General features: G+C 34.8%; 1 protein-coding gene and 1 pseudogene across 1 annotated transcript; one reads left to right on the top strand and one right to left on the bottom strand.

The window, feature by feature from the left end:
• Positions 1-4,707: 4,707 nt before the first annotated feature.
• Positions 4,708-11,115, top strand: LOC147402495 (putative galacturonosyltransferase-like 7). Its single transcript, XM_086444164.1, has one exon. The coding sequence runs from the start codon at positions 4,938-4,940 to the stop codon at positions 6,201-6,203; it is 1,266 nt and encodes a 421-aa protein (XP_086300290.1). The 5' UTR covers positions 4,708-4,937; the 3' UTR covers positions 6,204-11,115.
• Positions 11,116-12,236: 1,121 nt separating this feature from the next.
• On the bottom strand, positions 12,237-15,602 carry LOC147402494 (subtilisin-like protease SBT1.5 pseudogene; annotated as a pseudogene).
• Positions 15,603-17,854: the final 2,252 nt, after the last annotated feature.

Here is a 17,854-nt window from a genome sequence, read left to right as displayed (position 1 = left end):
CCCACCTTTAGTGAGACTAATTACCTAGGGTCTTGCGCACCATCTTATCCTGTCACGTGTTATGATGATTACGTAATCACATTTCTGTTGAGGGGCATATAGAAATTCGAAGTCATGACCTAAGGAGCATACTCAGACACTTCTTACCATCTTAACTAATCCCTGATGGGCATCTACAAAAATCTTATTGCACTATTACATTAAATCTTTGTTTTTTTAATGATTTAAATGTTACTTTTAGTTAATGTTTGGTTTAGTTACTAACACTAATCCAAAATCACAGTAAGGAAATATTATTAGTAATATATAGTGTACATGAATCGAGATTCTTGAATGTAATGTGATATTTTTACAAGTACGTCGGCATACAAGTGAGCAATTTATTAAAGGTTGGAAGACCCTCCTTCCTACATGAGAGTAATAAGAAGTTGGATATTTTAGAAATGCCCCTTGTAAAATTGGTGATATCAGATTTACCCCTTGACCAAAAGTCAATGTTGTTTTTCTTGCTGATTTGATGGTGAAATTTTGATTTACTAATTTAAGCATTTATAGAGTATTTTGAAAAAAAAAAAAAAATCTCATTATTAAATCATCAAGAAAATGCAAACATTGACTAACGGTCAGGGGGGTAAGCCTAATCTTGCACTTTGCAGGGTTGTAACCCTAATTTTTCACAATAAAACAAATAGAGTTTTATATTATTTTTTTCCTATATGTCTTAAATCACCCAGTTGACTTGAGCTACCTTACGAGCGTTAGAGAGCTTATTTGATTTTTTTAATTATTTTATACCATCACATTCTTTTTTAATATAAATATTGATTAATAAGATGCTTAATCAAGATAATATTTTTTAAATGTCAGAAAATTCTAATATGTATTTTTAGTTTAATTTTCTTATTCTAATGATTAATGTTGGAGTTATCTTAGTGGGGGACACCCGGGAGAATATCTTGATGTGGTGCCATGCACATGTTTGTGAATGCGTTTAATCGAGATATGAGTAAAGCACATTTACAAACATATGCATGCCACCACGTCAAGATGTCACTTGCTGAGGTCACTCCAACACGACTCTATTTTGATATATGATATATTGTATATTCTTAATTATTATACATATATTTTTAAATTAAAACAAAAATCATTGTATCTCTCTTCTATTTTTATATAACTTTTAATTTTTTTTCACATTTTATGATTGTTGTTCTAACTTGTCTATATAGTAAAATTATTATATAAATTAACAAATGAATTGATTTTTCACCGTCTATGTCTAATGAATTGGTCCTTATGGGACGAATTTTGTGACTCTTAGATGGTCCTCGAGATTGGGAAATAAAAAAGGATCATCTAATGGTTAGGGCCTGAGGATGACAGTTCCCTAGAGTGGACAGAAAGGCCCCAAAACGCTAGATACTAATTAAAGAAAGTGGATTCCAGGCTGGCGTCAGTACGTACGATATACGGATTCGTATCTCGTAAACGGAGGGCCTACTACGTTTCCCGAACTTTCTCCACGTGTCGCTAAGAGTCAGCCGTACAGTTAAAATGCCATTTATTTGCCACGTGTCATCGAGATAGATCAAACACGTACCTTCGCCTTATGCGGTTCAGCCCCTTGGACCCACTTCTGACCTTTTGTGCCTGTGACATCATCTTTTGAGTTATGTCAAGAATAAATTCCTTTCCAATTGAAAATAAGAAAAAGACAAATGCACCCTCTTGATTGTGCCAAACGCTTGCTGAGCTAGTGGGATAAGGTCGTCATTTTGAAAGAGTTACGAGTAAAAAGCCTCATTAATAACTTGAAAGACTAAAAAAATTTCCATCTTAAATGTACAAATTCCTAGAGATTCGTGCTGTCTCATCCCGAGAAGTTCTGATATCTGGGAGTGACCTCAAGATTGTACCTCTTTGTGCAGGGGTGGACCCAGAAAAGTTCACTTGAGGAGGCCGAATTAAGTGTACGAAAATTAATAAATAATGATGTACATATTTCTTAATAATAGAAGTCATATTGCATATTTTTCCTGTAAAAGAAAAGCTGAAGTTAGATAATTAATAATTTAATACTTTATGACTAATTAAACGCTTTACAAAAATATATCTACCCAACTTTGATAAGGTTAGAAAAGGAAAAAAGTAAAAAAGAGAATTTGCAAAATAACAATGAAACCCCCTCTCACTAATTAATAGAATAAAAATATGAATAAGACAAACCTTACTAAGTAAGATTTTAAATCTTATTAACGGTGGTTGATCACACGTTGTGACATCCAAAAAACATGATCGGATGATACATGAATGAGAAAAAAATTCTATAAACTTAAAAAAAAATAATTCTACACAACCACCCATCCACCCACTCACCATCTTTACATTTAAACTTAATAAAATCAGGTTTGTTTAGGTGAAAATAAAGAGAATTGTAATCACACATCCCTATATAATCATGTTGATTAATTTTCAAAATTATAAAATTAATCTTTTTATTATGTAATATTACTCTTTAATTAATATTTTAAACAACAACTAAGCCATTTTTGATACATAAACGTTTAACTTCCACCATCTAGTGAATATGCTATATAATAATTATTTTATAAACTTTGTGGGCGACGGTTGTACATGTAGTACTCTATTGAAATACATATAAAATCATAATTTTTGCAAATTTTGTGTGTGTGTGGGGGGGGGGGGGGGGGAGGAGGGCTATGGTACATGTACAACTTTTGCTCTTTATAAAAAGATATATAAAATAACATTTATTTTAATAAATTTTGTTGGAGCACAGCCCTCATAGTCTTCATGTAAAAACGTAAAAATTTTCGAGTTTTCAACGAGAATGGATGCTTGCGGGAAGCATCATGTTGTTTGCTATTTTTGAGAAGAAGGTATATTCGTATCGAATTTTTTTTTTTATCGGAAAATGTAGGTATTTTTGATACGGTCGAGTGGACTTATACTAACTACCATATAGAGTCGTAAGCTAAATACCATTCTGATCGATAAATTTTAACTAGATATGTGATGATTTTACATTGACTGGAATTAACCTACCCTACATTTCAAACAATTGATTTTTGTCTTAGAAAAAAAATATAAATAAATAGAGGACATTTGATGCATTTTTAGATTTTGATACGAGGATTAGATTATGTATATTAATTTGTAAGACCCAAAATCTCATTAACCATTTTATTCTAAGAATTGATTTCAGAATCAAATCATAATCTTCTTTTGATTGTCAACAAATGACAGAATTTAGTGTAATCTAAATCAAATTTAATATTGGATTTTAAAATTCCAATCAAATTCACAATCTTCCTGCTAAAAAGAGACAATAAGGATAATCTAGAGATGGTTTAAGAGAATATTTGAGATACTCATATGTTTTCAAAATGACATGCCCCCTTAGTTCTATCTTCTTTTATAAAATCTATACAATAAAAATACAATTGTAGACCTACTTTTGCGGGGACAAACTTCTATCAAGCTAGGATAAACATCTCATCCAACTATAATTTTTGTAAGATTCAACTTATTATCTTTCCTCTTCGACCCCTCTAACTTTATTATATTCCCTCTTTTACTCCTTTAAATATTTTATTATTTTTCATCTTTTATCTCTTAATTTTAAAAAAATATTTATAATGCTCCCTAACTTTGTTTTTATTTATTTTTTATTTCACTTTTACCACCTTAAACCTAAAGAGGATGCCTGGTACAACATGAGCAAATTCTAGTAATATAAAATAACTTGAATCCTCTCTCTCAACTTGTAATAAAAAAAAACTTTTATATTTATTTTCAAAATCTGTCATCTTCAATGTTTATGGTAAATTAACTTTTAACCTATTAAATCTCTCTCTCTCTCTCTCTCTCTCTTCTCTCTGATAACGGGGGTGTTTGGATTTATGTTGAGGGACCAAATGAGCCAAGGCATGTGGTTCCCTCTCTTAGGAACGTGCAATGCTCGCATATCACACGAATTAGGTAAGTGTAAGTGAGGGAGAGCCCTCGCGGGTGGCCCTGAGGAAATACTGCTCATCTTCAATCCATCATTTAATCCTCATCTTAATACCTTAGAAAAATCCTTGATTATTTTTTAATCAAAAATTTCATTAGCATTAACTAGAAAAGCCAATCATTTTCATACGGTTTGAAGTGGATACAATGTTAAGGTTGAATAGGAATGTAAAATAATTTTCAATAGTTAAAGTAGATAGATTCTTAAAGTTGAAGATTAAGATTAATAAAAATTATGATGGAGTATTAAAGTTGAATAGGACTGTAAAATAATCATTGAAAGTTGATCATAAGGTTGATTTTTAGATTAAAAAAAATGATAGAATGTTAAAATAATTTTTTTTATAGTTGAAGTAAATAGAATCTTCAAGGTCTAAAATCAAAGAAAAAAGTAATTAGAATGGAATGCTAAGGGTGAATAGGATTTTTGTATAATTTTTTATGGTTGGAGAACAAGGGCATTTAGGTTATTTTCGGTAGTCTATCATAGAAGATAAAGTCAAGGTCAAAATAACAATATTCAGCAGATAGGGATGGACCTGTCATTGTTAGAAAGGACGAGGACAGAAAACGTCTGGACTTCTGGAGGATATTATTTCCTAATTGATTATCTTTTATTTCTACTGTTAGCGTAATTATTTATTTCTTAAAATATATTATATTATTTATTTGGCTCCGTGGGTTTTATTGTGCGAGCCTGAGAGGTTTGAGGTGGAAGAGAAGGAAGGCTCTCCCTCTCTGTTTGTGCTGCACTGTCTCCGCTGTGCGGTTTATCCAAACGAGAGAAAGAAAGAGATGAGTTAATCGTGCGCACATCGGCGCAAGATAGCAACTGTTCCTCTCTGTTTCCCTCGTTTCATGGATTCTCTCGAAGATCGATTCGTTTCCACGGAATCTGATTCATGAAAGAGAAAAGAGAGTACGATTCGAGTCGTCTCTCTCAGTTTCTCAGACTGGCAGATCTCAAAGGAACCCTAACGTTCCTTCTCTTCTTTCTATCTTGTCGATTTATTGATCTCAAATCGAAGAAAAAGAAGAGGAGGAGCGGAGATTATCGATTGAGGATGCTTTGGATCATGAGATTATCTGGTTTTGTCTCCGCAGCAATGGTGATGATCGTGATGTCTCCATCTCTGCAATCGTTTCCTCCAGCTGAAGCCATCAGATCCTCTCATTTCGATGGATATCTTAGATTTCCAGGTCAAATCCCTAGAATCGATTTGCAGAATCGTTTTTCTTTCAGAAAAGCATCTTCATTTCTCAATGCTGAAGAATGCGGATCCAGAGATCATTCAATCGATGGAGAAAAAACGATTTGCGATCCAACTTTAGTACACATAGCAATGACGCTCGATATCGAGTACATGCGTGGTTCGATCGCAGCTGTTCATTCGATCCTTCAACATTCTCTCTGTCCAGAAAACATTTTCTTCCATTTTATGGTCTCGGAAACGAATCTCGAATCCCTAGTTCGATCTACGTTTCCTCAGTTGAAATTCAAGGTTTATTACTTCGATCCAGAGATCGTTCGAAGCTTAATTTCGACTTCAGTAAGACAAGCGCTTGAACAGCCACTAAACTACGCTAGAAACTATTTAGCTGATATTATTGAACCCTGTGTTCGTCGAGTGATCTATTTGGATTCAGATCTTGTCGTTGTAGATGATATTTCGAAGTTGTGGTCTACTAGATTAGGTTCTCGAACCATTGGAGCGCCCGAATACTGCCACGCTAACTTCACCAAGTATTTCACGGCTGGTTTTTGGTCAGATAAGAGGTTTTCCGGTACTTTTTCCGGGCGGAAACCTTGCTACTTCAATACAGGTGTGATGATAATAGATCTGGTGAAGTGGAGGAGATTTGGATACGGTAAGAGGATTGAACGGTGGATGAAGATTCAGAAGAACAACCGGATATACGAGCTGGGATCGTTGCCGCCATTCCTTCTCGTTTTCGCTGGACACGTGGCGCCCATCGAACACAGGTGGAACCAACATGGCCTTGGTGGCGATAACGTGAAGGGCAGCTGTCGTAATCTTCACCCTGGACCAGTCAGTCTTCTCCACTGGAGCGGGAGCGGTAAGCCATGGCTGAGACTCGAATCGAAGCGGCCGTGCCCTCTCGATGCTCTGTGGGCCCCATACGACCTGTACGGATCTTCTCCTTAACCATAGGTGGCCGGTAATTACCTCAATTTTTTTTAAAAAAATAATAGACTTAGTTTTTTTCCCCCCTTTTTCTGCTCTTCGTTTTTCTTTATTTTTTACGGGCACCTAAAATTTTCTTGATTTTTTTCGTCCCTCGTCTTCTCTATTCCCCATTTTGATTTCTTAGTCGATTTGTAGTTTTGTACTCGGTTGTATTATTTGTTTTTTTTTTTTTTTTTTAATTTTTAAATAAAAGTAGAAGACATTCAATTTGTTTCACCATTCTCAGGCTTAAGCTTTGAATATTTCTTCTTCTCCTCTCTTCTTTTCGTTAACCTTTCTTGAGAAATATATAAACAAGATATTCTAATAAAGTTGGGAAATTAACCTTATAGCTTCTAATAAAATACTGCTATAATCAACTATAGGATTATGTTGATTTAATTTTTGTTAATTAAATCAATTTGCATAAAAAAACTGGGGACCCAACTGTCATTGTTGCTTAGAAAGTGTACAAAGTTGGAAGTAGGGTATAGTGTAGGGTTCACTCTATGTTTCCTTTACTCTTTTATGCACGTGGCCAGTTGCCACCAACTGGTCTTGGGAGTCTCTGAATAGTTTGCAAGTATTGAGACAAAAGCCACAGGAGGTTGTCGATTAAGTGGGTTGGACCTAAGGATGATGTCCTCCTGACACAGTGAGCACCACATCTGAAAAATGTATTCTTCGGTTGAGATGCGTTATATTTTGTGGAGTCTCATTGTGTGGGCCTACAAAAATGTACGGTTAATGAAACCAGTTGTTGCCCTGTGCGATTCTTTACTTCCGATGTATTATGTTAGGATCGGAATCTACGTACACATAAAACTACAACGTGTTTTGTTTTATATGAAAAATAAAGGTCCAGAACGAATTGATTTTTTAGGAGGGTGATTTCTATGATGAGAAAATCATCCTTATAAAAAATCAGTCAATTCTGAAACTTCTAACCCCATATTTACAAGTTGAAGATTTCTAGATTGATTATTATTTGTAACCACTTTTGATGGGGTTCAAAGTTTTTGAATTGGCTGATTTTTGGCAAAGACGATCCTCTCACCATAGATATTATTCTCATAAAAAATCAATCCATTTCGAAACTTTTTGCCCATATAAGACTAAACACATTATAGTTTTATGAATAGTTTTATGTGTCTACGGATCTGGACCCGCCATTATTTGTAAATCACTTTTGATGGGGTTCAAAGTTTTGGAATGAGTTGATTTTTTGTAAGGATGACCCCCTCACCATAAAGATCATCCTCACAAAAAATCAGTCCATTCCGAAACTTTTTGCCCATATAAGACAAAACATGTTACAGTTTTATGAGTACCTTTATGTGTCTACGGATCCAGACCCATTATGTTAATCAAAATTTGTTTGAGTAAAATATTGTAATTTTATTGTCTAGTGAAATCGTTGTGATTTGGTGATTTTTTTTTTCTTGATTTAGGGTTTATATGTGAATTTGTGTGTTGTAGTTGATTTCTTGGTTATTGTTTCTTATTCGTCCTCTTCAATTGCGTCTAGATGTCTCTTAGGTTGATCCAAGAATAATAGGTGGGTGTAGATTTTTTGTCTTCTAGAAAATCATTTTGTAACTATTGGATCGAGGCCATGGGACTCAATCATACCCTTCTATAAAAGGAAGTTGGGACCTCATTCAACTTAAACTATGAGCTTTTTGAGGTGGTTCATGAGAGTTTTTGTTTTGCTAAAAAACATAACTCTTAATTCAATGGCTATGGATCAGAGTTCAGACATCAATTTGACATTTGACGTGTAAATCGACCAGGACGATTCTGCTTTTTTATTTCCCCAACTTTTTCAAAGTTCAAATATCTATCTTTTACCTGTAAAAGGGAGAAGAAAGCTGAGAAAAGCTTCTTGCTTTAATGGGAGGATAGGCACACATGAAGCCCAAGGAAAGAGATTAGGTCAGACTCTTCTTTACAGCTAGAAACAACACACAAGTAATTTGTGATGGGTGTAATATGGGGACCATTCCATCTCTCGTTCCTGATCAATACTACCAATCATTTCTCTTCATAAATCTATATACAAACGATTCATGGTAATATAATATTATATCCAGATAAGCCTTGGGATTATTACAACCTTCCAATTTTCCATTATTATTATTATTATCGTGGCAGAAGTAGTAAAATTTGATATACTATATGAGATCAATTTTATTTTTTTGAAAATTCCTGGTATGGCCTAGAACAACCCCCTTTCAAGCGTGTTCATTGGCTAGTCAAATTGTTGAGATTGACTTTTTACAACCATTGATCAATAATTATTAATCGACGCTTGAACATGAAGGCACTACACTAGATATTTAGGATTCGAAAATCGTGTAACGAACAGATCAATTTCCTTTCAACCTAACTCACCTTAGTCAATAGAAGTGAAAACTTGTTTTTGTATAAGTGTTGTCCACCACGATTTTATTCTTATTCTCTTTCTTTCATCTTTTTGATTTTTTACTGTATAGTTATCGGTTTGTTGCCACTTATAACTAAGAATTTTGCTGAACACTTATTTCTTAACGATTCATAGTGGTTCAGTTAAAAAAAGAAAAAAGAAGAGGCAAGTGAAAGACAAACACAAGTCTTAATAAGAGTCGTAAGGGGTCGTAAAGAGTCTGATATTGATTTACCTTCCCTCATGCTTCACAAGTTGATGCACAAAACCTCACGTCAGGTGTACTTTCGGGAGCAACTCATTCTGTAAACTTCATGAATTAAGGATCTACATGAGACTTAAAGCAGCGACTTTGTATGGTTCAAATAATCAAGAATGATGATTTTTGAATGGTCAATCACAATTACTCCAATTGTCTATATTGATGCTTTGGGTTTGATGTTTTATAGGGGTAAGGGGCATTAAGAAAGAAAGATTAACTAGCCGTGTTTTTAAATATAATGCCCAAAGTCTAAGGTGATTTTCCAAAGAAGACCCCAACGACAGGGTCAACTAATAACTTTTTGACTTTTTTTTTTTTTTTTTTTTTTTCTCCATTTCAATTTTCTTGTTTTCCCCCCTACCTTCTTCTCCTACTTAATTATTGTTTCTCCTAAAATTTTCTCACACCCCATCGAAACCACACCATTGTCATTGTCAGCTAATATTTTTACAATGCTTTGGCAATTTTCTTGGTTTAAACCTCCTCTTCATTTGGTTGAATGCAAATTAATTTTTTTCTTTGGAGGGAGGGAAGGTTTAGGTCAACAAAACATTTATAAAATATGAAGTTTTGGAACTTAATTGAACAAGTGAAAGTTGATTATCTTGTTTCTTGAATGTAAGCAAAGATCATAAAAGTAATGCACTTTAGCTGAAGAAGAATAAACATCCTTATAAGGCGCATTTTAATATTTTTTTGACTGGTAAGCTGGGTTTTGAGGGATCCCTCCCTTTTATTAATTATGCTATCGAAGATAAGTATAAGTTAAATCATCAAACATAATCACATTCGGCTCTTTAGAAAGAACAAACTCATCCTCAGTTACAAACAAGTCTCTAGTGTTGTAGACACCCAACCGAGCAAAAAAATCAGCCGCACGTTTTGCTTCCCTCCTAAAGAATTCAAATACACATGATGTAAACTCTTGTTGTAGTTGCTGAATTTCTTTGATTTGATCTCTATATATATTTCCATATATGAAGTCTCTACCACCTCCTAACTGCAATTAATGGAAGATAAAGAATCCGAGGTAATGATAATCTTTGCAATATTGCTGAATTTTGTAAAAATTATAGCCTCATGAATTGCTTTTTAACTCAATTAGGATTATATCATCCTCCTCTATCCCCGATGAACCTGCAAAAACAAAAGTGCAAACTGAGTTTCTTGCTATAAAATCAGACCCACCACCAAAAGATGAAAGTGCTCCATCCGTATTGATTTTAATTACATCTTGATCTGGGCATTTCCAAATAATTGAACTTTGCACAACAGTCTCCATTTATTTTCTAAGATCACCAACCCATTATAAGATAATGATCCGGTGCATCTTGATGCACTTTAATACATTACATCATACTTTATATTCTAACAAAAAAGTATGTGAGAGTTGATTGAAATTTTATAAAAAAGGTCTCAGTTGTACAGACAATTCACCATATATTGAAGCACATAACATGATATCTATATGACCCAGAATTCAAATGCCTCAATTGTTTAAGTTTGAAGTTGGTGTGTTATTTGCTTTTGTTCAATGATCACTTAAAATTCTTCCCTTAAAAAGTACATAGATTCTGAATGAATGTGATGATGTCTTAGCTCTGGGTTTCTCCTACCAAGATTCAATGGTTCACTTCTAGCTGAAATCAAGTAACGTTATCCCAATCGATATGATGAGATTATATATAGAATACACTTGCTATCATTAATAATAGTTATTGATTTACTGGTTACTAACATATATGCAAATAAAACTGGAAACGCACGATTTATTAGAATGAACAAATGAATATTAGCAAAACAGTTGTCTAAAATACAATTAATGAAAGGAAGGGTTAAACTTATATGTTTCTATTTATTTATTTAATGAAGTATTTGTAAGCATTAGATGAATTAAAGGAAATCCTCCAGATGTGGTGGTATCCTATATAAGGGTGTTTGTTGTGTGTGGAGAGGAAAATCAAACAAAACAAAACAAAACAGTACTGCCCTTCTCAGAAGTAATTAAGGGGGTGTGATATATAATTAAGGTATCCGTAGAGAAGATCGAATATATACATAGAGAAAGCAGGATGGCCATGGGTAGTGAGAAGGTAGTTGCAGTGGTAGTATTGTTGTTGATCTTAGCGACAGTGGGATGTGATGCAGATGTTGTCATGAGATGTAAAAAATATGAGCCAAAGACCGATTGTTGCGTAAGATGTGTATTTTGGACTTGTATGGCAGTTGAATTAGAGGGAGGCCAGAAACCTACCAAGAGAGGATGCATGAAATCTGCTGTACAAGTTTGCTGTGAATCCTACGATTGTTACACACCCCCAGAAAGAGAGAACATCATACCCCTAGTACCATATCCACCCAGTATTGAATAACTGTGTGTCAGTCATCCCTATATGATCTCAATCACCTAAGTTAATTTCTGTCTTTCTTTCTTGTGTTTTAGAATAAAGAAGCTGCAAACAATTGCACATCTCTTAATTTCCTTTCAATAGATAATTTATGTTTTATTATAAAAAAAAAAATGTTTCCTTAATTGCCTTTTCTTTACGTAATAAATTCTTGTTAGTTTATTTACATTTTTCTATATATATATTAATATATAGCTGTGCTCTTGGCAGATACAATGGAGATAATTTAAAAGGTTTTATTATCTAAACAAAAATATGATTTTGTGATTTAGTATTTCAATCCACCTTATTTTATAAATAATAATTTGAATATATGTATGTATATGTTAATTAATGATTATTAATTGAGTTAAATGATTTATTTTGTTGAGATGAAATGACTCAAATGAGTCAACTTGAAATCAGTGGGACAAGACCAAACAAAATAACAAGTTCTAAAACCATATTTTTTTAAACACTCTTTCTTTTTCATAACAAATGAACATCCCTCGATTTATGCTTATGTTAGGAATATTTTTCAATCACAAAGATAAAATTCTCCAAACATAGGATTTTAACCACCATAAGGATAACATGTACAAATTAGATCAGAAAACACTGATCTATATCAAAAGAGAAAAATAAAATAAAATGTGGAAAAAGAAGAAAGAGAACAAAAGTTAACGTTCAGAGGAGAAGAAAAAAATGGAGAGAGTGGGAGAAGTCGAACTTGACACCTAGGGAGTCGAACTTGAGCATCATTAAACCAAAATGATCATTTCTGATTAATGAGAATACAATGATCAACACAAGTTTTCTGGTCGATCATTTCTGCCTCAATAACAAATTATATGGGATCAGGTCCTATGGTTAGAGAGTTATGAATAAGGTGATTTCAACTCCACTGAGAAAACTTGTTCGTCGTGAAAATGATGGCACAAGCATAATTTCCAAATATCTTTCTTAAATGACACCCAAAATAATTGCATTTTGCAAATGAATGATAATTAATCAATCACACTACATGATCCTTTGTGTAACATTAAACTTTTTATTGTAATAAATTGCAAATGTGAACATATTTCTCAATTCGAGAGAACATCTTATTACACAGAACTTATATTCCCCCATGTCAAAGCAATCGGCATTCTAACCTCGTGTTTTCCATCTGACCACGTAATTCTTCCAAATACGCTCTTGTAATTTCCAAGTGGCACGTCAACCTTTCTGGCCGAAATCTTGAGCACAAAACTTAGTTTCTGCTCCTTTCTGCGGAAATTCAACGTCGAAGGTTCCACAGTCATCACAACCCCACCTTGTTTGGGATTGTTAATCTTCACAGTATAGTGAGATGTACCCTCACTAACTTGCATTAGAGTCCTGGTGACAGCTATCTTGAATTGTGAACCACTTGATGATGATGTTGATTGGTCTTCAAATAAAACAGAGATCGCTGGATAATTAAGATTTGAAGGACTTATTAATCCCTTCTTCCTACACTTAATTGGTCTTTTTGCAATTGCTTGTATCTCATCAGTGTCGTAATTTGACGCACAAAGGAAGTCTAAGTAATCATCTATAGTGAGATCAAGAACTAGACCTGGATCAACTGCCTTCTGAGGATCCACGTGTCCTGCTCCTGTGTCCCACACCGTTGACACATTATGAGACCACTCATCCAACAGTGGTTTCCCCTCTTGATCATGCATGTATGCTGTTGTCATTAACGCTGATCTGATCATCGCTGGTGACCACTCTGGGTGGACCCCTTTGAGTAGTGCTGCAAGACCTGATATGTGGGGGCACGACATTGAAGTACCCGACAATATATTGAACTTTGTTCTTCTTGGGTCATATGGGAGACGTGTTGGACTCAAATTATCTATCCAAGCTGCTAAGATGTATGCACCGGGGGCAATCAAATCAGGTTTGAGAATGTAGGGTGACTTGATGTTGGGTCCTCTCGATGAAAATGAAGCAACCATTGGAGCAGGTTTGACACCCAATCGGGTTCCATGGAAAATGAGCGTGGCTTGTGGTTTCTTAGATGAGGCAATATAGGCATGAAGAGTGTATCCAGCTGATTCAGGGATTTGTAAGGCAGGGAGAAAATGGGGTTCAGCCATCATTTCTTCTCCATTAGGATGCCCATTAATGATAATCATGCCAATCCCTCCTGCTTCTTTAACAGCAACTCCTTTCTCGATCTGTACGATTCCTCCGTCATCACATAGCACGATCTTCCCACGTACAAATTCCGGGTCCAACGTGTTTCGGTAGCAATATGGTGTATAAAAACCACCAACACTACCAGAGGCATTTTTTCGTGATGAAGTCACTAAATTTCGTGCATACACAAGTGGAAAAAACTTGTTTTTTGTTAATGGGGTGCCGCTGTAAAGAGAAGCTCCGGTGATGACTATACCATTTTCAAGTAGAAGATCAACAGGAAAACTCCTGTCGATTGTCCCCGCACCGACTGTTGTTATCCATGGTGCTAAATTTTTGACTGTCCTCTCACCAGGACCTTCATTTCCTGCCGAAGAAGAAACAAAAATACCACGTTCCATTGCACCAAAGGAAGCCATAGCTAAGGGATCAATGTAATATGGTATAGATCGTGGACCACCTATAGAAATTGAAATAACATTGACACCGTCTTCTACCGCACTGTCAATGCCGGCGAGTATATCAGACATTAAACAATGACTTCCTTGCCAGCATATCTTGTAAATTGCAAGTCGAGCTTTTGGTGCAATTCCAGATGCAACACCTTTAGCATGTCCAAAAAAGGATGCATGCTTAACATTTCGTCCAGCAGCGATAGATGCCGTATGGGTTCCATGCCCATCTGAGTCCCTAGGAGACCTGAACTCCAATGTGTCGTTGATAGGACCATAATAAGATTCGTACCCACGAAAGAAAGACCTTGCTCCAATCAATTTCTTGTTACAGATATTTTTTGAGAAGCTTCTTCCTTCAACGCATTCTCCTTTCCAATGATTGGGCACTGGACCAAGGCCTTGATCGTGAAAGCTGCGTCGTTCGGGCCAAATCCCTCCGTCAATGATCGCAATTATAACATTAGAACCATAATCTGATTCAACTAAAATATTGTTTGAGTTTTTGGGATTGGGAATGAGTCCAAGGAATTCAGGTGAACGAGTCGTCTGAAGTCGATAAACTTGATCTGGGTAGACTCCTATGACACCTGGGCGAGTCTTGATATCCTCCACTTGTTGTGGAGTCAGCTGTGTTGAGAAGCCATGAAAAGCAGTTTTGTAAATGTGGAGAAGATCTCTACTGCCTTTTTGATGGGTTGTTGGATTTGGAGAGCCTAAAGGGGAAGTAAGACTTGTTATCGTTGCAGTGTACCAGTCTTCAAATGATCGCAATTATAACATTAGAACCATAATCTGATTCAACTAAAATATTGTTTGAGTTTTTGGGATTGGGAATGAGTCCAAGGAATTCAGGTGAACGAGTCGTCTGAAGTCGATAAACTTGATCTGGGTAGACTCCTATGACACCTGGGCGAGTCTTGATATCCTCCACTTGTTGTGGAGTCAGCTGTGTTGAGAAGCCATGAAAAGCAGTTTTGTAAATGTGGAGAAGATCTCTACTGCCTTTTTGATGGGTTGTTGGATTTGGAGAGCCTAATGGGGAAGTAAGACTTGTTATCGTTGCAGTGTACCAGTCTTCAATACTTAAAAAAATTGTTGGTTTCAAGTCCTTTTGGACATGAATGATATAAGTTTTTTTTGGAGAAGAGAGTGAGAATTGAAGCAAACAAATGAGAAACAAAATCAAAAGTCGATCATCCATTTCAGAAAAATAGACTAAGGAAGAGAAAGCAATGAAAGATAAGGTAAGAGATGCTCAAAGTAAGTGATCGATGGTTGGCCTCTTGGCTTTAGCAAACTATTTATAAGGATTTGAAATATTTCTTTGTTACATGATATTGATGTGTATGGCACGTGGTGTGATGGGTTCATGCATATGAGTGGTAGGAAGAGCCCATCTGACCCGATGGATCTGGCATTTGGTCAAGTAATGTGGATCAATACCTGAATTATATTAATGGGAATTAAGAAGACACTATGGGTTGTTGGGACACAAGGGCACACTATCATTAGTACAAATAAATTACTCCAAAAACCACTTTCCCTTCCAAGGATAAAATCTCATTTTCCATCAGCTTGGATGACCTGTCCTTGCATCCAAGGTCTTAGTAGTATGTCCTTCAATCTAAACACCCCACGCATTTTACAAACACCCTTGGTTCTCCCCTTAATTACATCCATTGAAATACCCAACAGTCACCACTTGAAATTATGAAAATTTGACAATATTGCATTTGTATTAGTGGCGCAACTTGGTCCGGCTCAAACCAAGAATGGAGCCAAACGATAGCTTTGGAGTGGTTTGGTTCGATATGAAACAGATAGCGGTTTGGTTTCGAGTTACAAAAATGGAGAATCGATCAATTTGATTCGGTTCTTGGATCAAGTTTGTACAGAATCTAACCCTTATGCAATATATATATAATTATTATTATTATGAATTATTTTAGGAATTAGGATTTATATTAATGATTTTTATCAATAAACTAATGACTTTTTATGCATAGATTAGTGATTATTATATGAAAATTTATATTTATTATATGTTTCCTTTTTCATTAAAAAAATATTATTTATAATTTATAGAATATTGGCAATCCGTAGAACCGAATTGAACCAAACCAAACCGACTTTAGTTCGGTTTGGGTTGACTTGGTTCCAATGGAATTTTGGTTCGGTTTTGATTCTTATTTAGTGAAACCGACCTATGTCGGTTCGATTCCAATTTCAACTCAAATCGAACCAAGTTGCACCCCTAATTTGTATCCACTTGATGTTTGAATCATTTATCAAGGATATGGGCTAAATTAACTATCCAAAGACAATCTGCCATGTTATTTTAAGATTCAAATTAAATTATGAATAATGCTGAAGTGACCTCAAGATTGGACCTCACATCGCACACCCTTACATGAAAGTGTATGGTTAGCATAAATAGTTTTCTCGACATATGAGTGAAGAATCATCTATGGATAATATCCACCTTCATGTCAAGATGTGCGATATGATATGAGGTCCAATCTTAAGGTCACTCCTACACGACTCTTAAATTATATTCTCAATTTTGGTACCACATATCAATTGATAAGAGATAGTTTACGCTCATGGCAAATCGAGAGATGTGACTCAAAATCGTTCATGAAAAATTGGAAATACTTTTGAGAGCTGCTATTGGCACCCCAACTTTTACTTATTACACCCTAGTTTCATAAATTAGTTATCACACCCCAATTAAAGATTAAAACACACCATTCAAACATTGCAACGGTTTGTTTCAAAATATTATCTCAAAATTACTAAAATATTATAACACTCATTCAAACAATTTCAATCGTTGTTTATATTATCATTAGGCCCCCCCAAAAAAAAAAAAAAAATTTGATAGAAGTTTAATTGGCACCCCAACTTTTACTTACTCTCAACCATTTACTTACTTTCTTTTCTCATACTTTTTTCATAGTCAAAGAAAGTGTTTCAGGTGTTTTTCTTGAAAAATTCATAAAAGATTCCTGACAGACTAATATTTTATGAGGTGTCTTAATATGTTGAATCCTGAAAGACCTAAAAATAAAAATGCTTGAATCCCAGTATCCAACCACTATGATTTAGAGAGCTACTATTGTCACACCAATTCCTACATTAATTATCAACGAATTGCACATAGTTGGTGAGGCATTAGTAAACGTTGGTGTGGCAATAACAACTCTCATAATTTATCCACAAAGCAAATTTTAGGCGTATTGTTCGAGTCATCTCAGTATCAGGCATGAACGGGATGGATGCACAAGTCAACTTTTAGAACGAGATTTAATACTTCACGTTTATTTTTGAAAATTTTGACGAGACGTCTCCAACGTATCGAAAAAATTGTCCGAGATGACTCAGTATTAGGCATGGACAAGACGAGACACAAAACCGAGTTTTAAAACCATGCTCATATCCTAGTACAAGATCCGCCCTCCATTGCATTTTTTTTTTCTTTCCTTTTTCAATTGTGTTTGTTCTATAAATAAATTAAAAATTAAAAAAATAATAGTAGGTGGCAAGTGCAAATGCACGTCTTACGAAAATTAGGGACGCTAATTGGTAACCATTTAAGTAGGGTGCAACTTGATTCGGTTCAAACCAAGAACCAAACCAAACTAGTAGGTTTGGGTCAGTTTGGAACAATTTTCCATTTGGTTTCGGGTTAGAGTAATGAAGAACCAATCAATTAGGTTTGATTCTTGATTCAAGATTGGTATAGAACCTAACCGAGAACCACCTTCTTATAAAATAAATAAATAATTACATATTTAAATTTAAATTTAATTATTTTTTCATTAAAATATATTGAAGTGGGTTTATAGGATGTTGGCTAGATACCAAATATTAAGACCCAAGCCATCCCATAAAAAATACCTAGGTTTTAATGGAGTGGAAAGTTTAAGTCT

This window comes from Akebia trifoliata, chromosome 5 (genome assembly GCF_017979445.1).
Source record: "Akebia trifoliata isolate Shusen 1 chromosome 5, ASM1797944v1, whole genome shotgun sequence".
NCBI classification, from domain to species: Eukaryota; Viridiplantae; Streptophyta; class Magnoliopsida; order Ranunculales; family Lardizabalaceae; genus Akebia; species Akebia trifoliata.
This window is presented reverse-complemented; position numbering and strand designations above follow the sequence as displayed.

Coding starts and splice junctions, on each gene's coding strand:
- LOC147402495 (XM_086444164.1), top strand. CDS start 4,938: ATGAAAGAGAAAAGAGAGTACGATTCGAGTCGTCTCTCTCAGTTTCTC.